This window comes from Dipodomys ordii, unplaced genomic scaffold, assembly GCF_000151885.1.
Source record: "Dipodomys ordii isolate 6190 unplaced genomic scaffold, Dord_2.0 Scaffold96, whole genome shotgun sequence".
Classification (NCBI taxonomy): domain Eukaryota; kingdom Metazoa; phylum Chordata; class Mammalia; order Rodentia; family Heteromyidae; genus Dipodomys; species Dipodomys ordii.
Window position 1 is genome coordinate 7,565,415 of NW_012267312.1, and position 5,471 is coordinate 7,570,885.

The window sequence follows — 5,471 nt, forward strand, 5'->3', positions numbered from 1 at the left end:
TTTGAACTTTGATTCTCAGATCTCAGCCTCCTGAGTAGTTAGGATTTTAGGCATGAGCCACCAGCACCTGGCTTGTTTTTAAGTTAAACATGATTGTCTTGCTCACTAATGCCTGAACTTTGCTGAGTGGTTGTCATCACTGCCCTGCTTCTCCGGCCGGAAGGAATGATTGACTTTCTCAGGCAGTGCCTTTGTACAGGCCTGGAATGGAGCTTCACCTCTAAGGCCTGGAGGATGGCGCTTCAACAGCAAGGAGGTGATTGAAAAGTCACCTGTTTTCCACTCGAAGAGAATTTTAAGTAGATCATAATATGTATTTGGGTCTATAACATTGAACAGAATTATCTAAAGAATATAAACTGTATTGACACCATATAGTTTTTAATTTTTTTCTTTTTTCCTGTATGTGTGTGTGTGCGTGCGTGCGTGCACATGCGCGCATGTGTGTGTGCGTGTGTGTGTGCATGTGCCACTGATCCTGGGGCTGGAACTCTGGGCCTGGATGCTGTCCCTGAGTTTCTTTTAAGGTTAGCTTCTACCACTTTGAGCCATTGCTCCACTTCTGGCTTTTTGGTGGTTAATTGGAGATAAGAGTTTCACAGACTTTCCTTTCAGGGCTGGCTTCAAACCATGATCTTTAGATCTTAGCCTTCTGAGTAGCTAGGAGGTATGAGCCACTGGCACCTGGCAACACCATGTTGTTTTAAGATAATATTTGTTTTTGTTTTTGGGGTTTTTTTTGGTCTGTTGTGGGGCTTGAACTCTGGGCCTGGGTGCTGTCCCTGCACTCTTCAGCTTAAGGCAAGCGCTCTATCGCTTGAGCCACAGCGCCACTTCCAGTTTTCTAGTGGTTTATTGGAGATAAGAGTCTCATGGATGTTGCTGCCTGGGCTGGCTTTGAACCGTGATCCTCAGCTCTCAGCCTACTGAGTAGCTAGGATTACAGGCGTGAGCCATGGGCGCTCAGCTGCAGTCAAAGAATGAGTAGGCCTGGCATTACGCCTGTAATCCTAAGTGGTCAGGAGGCTGAGATTTGAGGATTGCAGTTCAAAGCCAGCCTGGGCAGGAAAGTCTGTGAGATTCTTATCTCTAATTAATCACCATAAAACCAGAAGTGGCTCAAAGTGGTAGAGCACTAGCCTTGAGCCAAAGAGCTCAGGGACAGTGCCCAGTCCCTGGGTTCAAGTCCCATAACTGACCAAAAAAAAAAAAAGTGTTTGTTCTAAGGGACAGCCTTACTAGCTCACAAGCTTGGCATGCCTTCACCTGCATTAGGTATCACCAGTATTCTCAAGCAGTTGGACTGGTTCTACACTCCACCAGTGCTGCTAGTGTCATCAGCAAGAAGCTCCCTTCCTGCTTTCTCCTCCCATAAGGTGTTCTTATGTCATTTATGATTGTGTTAATTAGAGAATGAGTCATAGCCACTAACACTAGAATAATGTTTTATCTGAAAATTCTTCCTTGATTTTCTTTCTCCTTCTTTTCGTTCTTATAGAAGGAAGTCGTCCCCTATAACCTGGCATACAAGTACAATTTTGAGTATTCGGTGATTTTCAACCTGGTGCTTTGGTTGATGATTGTCTTGGCCCTGGCGGTCCTTATAACCTCCTACAACATTTGGAACATGGACCCTGGGTATGACAGCATCATTTATCGGATGACAAATCAGAAAATTCGAATGGACTGAACTTTCCTTACATCATACATACATACACAAGGAGTTTGGAAATGGGTCATTTTCTTCTAATACGTCTTGTAGTGTGGTCTAAAGTATAGATAATGTATCTTAAATTTATCAAAATGAAAAACAACAGCGAATTTTTGTTCTCTATTTTTTGTGTGTCTGTTGGGGCTTTTTTTTAGACTGAATTATGGTATTGCTGTGAGCTGAATTCTGTGATATAGACTCTATATTATGCTCAAATTTTATGATATAGCCATATAATAATGTAATGACATTCCGTTTAATAAATGTGGAGAATGCACTGAAAGAAACATAAACCACTTACAATAGCTTGTTATTTATGTTGGAAAATGCACTGAGTTTATTAGAGACCTTAGGAATGCTTCATTTTCTCACATAGGCTAATGAAAATTATCTTTCACTGTCGTGTTTTATGAGCTATTTGTAAATGTCTTAATTTGATGTAAATATCTCTGAGACAAGAGAAAAGCTTTTAAATTTAGAGCAGGCCTAAAATTACTGGATGTGTTCCTACAATCACTGGATTTTAGAACTGATTGACAAGATGGCTGGGTTTTTTTCAACCATTTCTGCAAGTTTAGTGATCTGTATAGTTTAATAAAGGTATTAAAAATACTGTGCTGGGCTGGGTGAGATTCTTATCTCTAATGAACCAGCAAAAAACATGAAAGTGGAGCTCTAGCTCAAGTGGTAGAGCACTAGCTTTGAGCTCAAAAGCTAAGTAACAGTGCAAGACTCTGAATTCAAGCCCTAGTCTGTCACAAAAAGAAAAGTAAAGATATGTACTATGATGATTGAAGGAAAGACCAGCTTTGTGGAGTATGGATGGTTGTAATGAGCCTATATGAAGCCAGCTTTTTAAGGAATATCTTGAAGCATGAATATAAAATATTGTGATTTCAGTAACTTTCCCTGTGTGAAGTTTCTATGGTTTGTGGTACAACTACATTCTATGAAATATTAAGTGAAAATGGATGATTTGTACTTTTCATGTGAAAGTGGACCAATGTGTATAAAGAGTGACAAATAAAGCTAATGATTCCAAATTTGTGGTTTTTGTGTTTGTTTTTTTTTTTGGTCGGTTGTGGGGCTTGAACTCTGGGCCTGGGCGCTGTCCCTCAGCTCAAGGCTAGTGCTCTACCACTTGAGCTACAGCGCCACTTTGTGTTAATTGAATACTAAATGTGTATTTTGACATGTAATTAGTAGGCTGTGATTTCATCAGTCAGGCCTTGTTTTTCTGTCAAGGGTTTCATGGTAGTTTGTACATGTGTGTATCCTAACTGCCTCCTAGCAGTCAGTATTGGTATAAGGAAGGTAACTGAACTTACAGAAAACACATGGTGATATATTTGACAGCCCAGCACTAGTGGCTCATGCCTGTAATCCTAGCTACTCAGGAGGCTGAAATCCGAAGGTTGTGGTTCAAAGCCAGTCCAGTCAGGGAAATCTGTGAGATTCTTATCCCCAAGTAACCACCAAAAAAAGCTGGAAGTAGAGCAATGGCTGGGGTAGTAGAGTACTAGCCTTTTGCAAAAAAGCTCAGGAACAACCCCCAGGTCCTGAGTTCAAGTTGTATTTGATGATATAGGAAAGACTTCAATTTCCCTGTCCTATTTGAAAAGACAAATAACTAATAATGGAATATGATGGACTATCAAAGGTAAAAGCTCACAATTACAGTTTTTTTTTCTTTCTATTGGTTGTAGGGCTTGAACTCAGGGGCTGGATTCTCTCCCTGAGCTTTTTCACTCTACTACTTTGAGCCACAGCACCACTTCTGGTTTCCTGGTGGTTAATTGGGGACGAGTTTCGTGGACTTTCCTGCCCGGGCTGGCTTTGAACTGCAATCCTCAGATCTCAGCCTCCTGAGGAGCTAGGATTACAGGCGTGAGCCACCCGAACTCAGCATACAGTTTTATTTCTAGTGACATATAGTATAAATTTTAATTTTTATGTTTATATAGTGAAAACATTTTAGTTATGGCTGTTTAGCCCTTCCCCTGGAAAGTTCCTTAAGTTTCATTTTTAGCTATTTCTGCCTCTTCTTTAGAAACATCGTCAGACCACTTACAAATAATACTGAACTTGTTAATTTGGGAAAAAATTGAGTGTATTGTGTTTTCTACCACTTTTTGACAGATATTTTAGACAATTATTTCTCCACATGATGGAGAAAAATTGTTTCCTTATTGTCTCCATTGAAGTATAAATAATAAAGCTATAGTGGTAGAGTGCTTACCTAGGATGAATGAAGCCCTTGGTTTGATTCCTCAGTACAATATAAACAGAAAAGGCTGGATGTGGCACTAGCTCTCGTGATAGAGTGCTAGCATTGAGCAAAAAGAAGCTCAGGGACAGTGCCTAGGCCCTGAGTTCAAACCCTAGGACTGCCAAAAAATAATAAAGCTAGCCCAATGTCAGTGGCTCACACTTGCAAATCCTAGCTACTCAGGAGGCTGAGATCTGAGGATTGTAATTTGAAGCCAGCCCGGGCAAGAAAGTCTGTGAGACACTTACCTCCAGTTAACCACCAGAAAGCTGAAAGGTGAGCTGTGGCTCAAGTGTTAGAGCATTAGTCTTGAGTGAAAAAGCTCAGGGACAGCCCCCAGGCCCTGAGTTCAAGCCTAGTATTAGCATGAAGACACACATCATCATCATAATGGGCTAGGCACCATTGGCTCATAACTATAATCCTAGATACTCAGGAGGTTGAGATCCGAGGATTGTGGTTCAAAGCCAGCCTTAGCAGGAAAAGTCTGTGAGTCTCTTAGTTCCAATTAACCACCAAAAAAGCTGGAAGTAGTGCTGTGGCTCAAGTGGTAGAGTGGTAGCCTTGAGCACAAAGAAGCTCAAGGATAGCACTCAGGCCCTGAGTTCAAGCCCAGGTACAAGAACATATGTATGCACACATACACACAATAATAATGAAGCTGATCCCGTCCCTGCCAGGTCTATGGAGGGAGGATATAGCCTAGCCCAGACCAGTTCCTGCTTTTATCCCCATAAGCCCAGCTGGATCTATGTAAGGGAGCAGGTATCCATAACGACAGAGTAGTTGGACACCATTTCTCTTTCCCAAGAATCTTATGTAAACATTGCCACAGAAGTTAGATTGTTATGATTAAATAGGAAGTCAACCAGTGCCTTTGTAATTTAAAACTGATGAGACTTTTAAGTTCTAGGGGAAGAAAAAAAATTAATTACATGACAGCACTAATCCTTATAAGGGTAAATGGCACCAACATCCTTCTATCTATGTTAGGCAGAAAGCAATTAATTAAAATAAATGTTCTGCCAAGATTATTATACCTGTTGCTGATGATTTGCTCTTAAATTAAGTCTCATTTGTTCAGGAACATAAATCACAGTGTGGAGATAGATATGTGTGAGAGGCAGGAAAGGTGGATTCATGGCCAACTGTTCTGCTGACATTGGAAGAGAAAAATCCCAGGATCTGCATCGAGTTGGTGGCATCTCCCAGCTTTAGAACATAATTTGAGATCACGCGTGTTGTAGAGACTGTATTTTGTCACTTGTCCTGCTGAAGTCCTACCGGACTAGAATCCACTCCAGGACAACATACACAACATACACAGTAGTTACATCTCCTTCATTTCCTCCAATCTGAGATGTAACCTTTTTTTGAAGAGGATTGGCTTTCCTTCCTTTCTTATCGTTCCTTCTCTCCTTGTTTTCTCCTTCCTCACCTTCCCAAATCTCCCTCTCTCCTTTTCCTTCCTTCCTTCCTTTTTTTTTTTTT

At 40.9% G+C, this 5,471-nt stretch overlaps 1 protein-coding gene across 1 annotated transcript in view; it reads left to right on the forward strand.

Moving 5' to 3' along the window:
* The window catches only part of Atp6ap2 (ATPase, H+ transporting, lysosomal accessory protein 2), a 28,832-nt gene extending 26,828 nt beyond the window's left edge, over positions 1-2,004 (forward strand). The window contains exon 9 of the mRNA XM_013026760.1: positions 1,499-2,004. Coding sequence (XP_012882214.1) covers positions 1,499-1,690 — 192 coding nt within the window. The 3' untranslated portion in view covers positions 1,691-2,004. The remainder of the gene's footprint in view (positions 1-1,498) is intronic.
* The last annotated feature ends 3,467 nt before the right edge of the window (positions 2,005-5,471 follow it).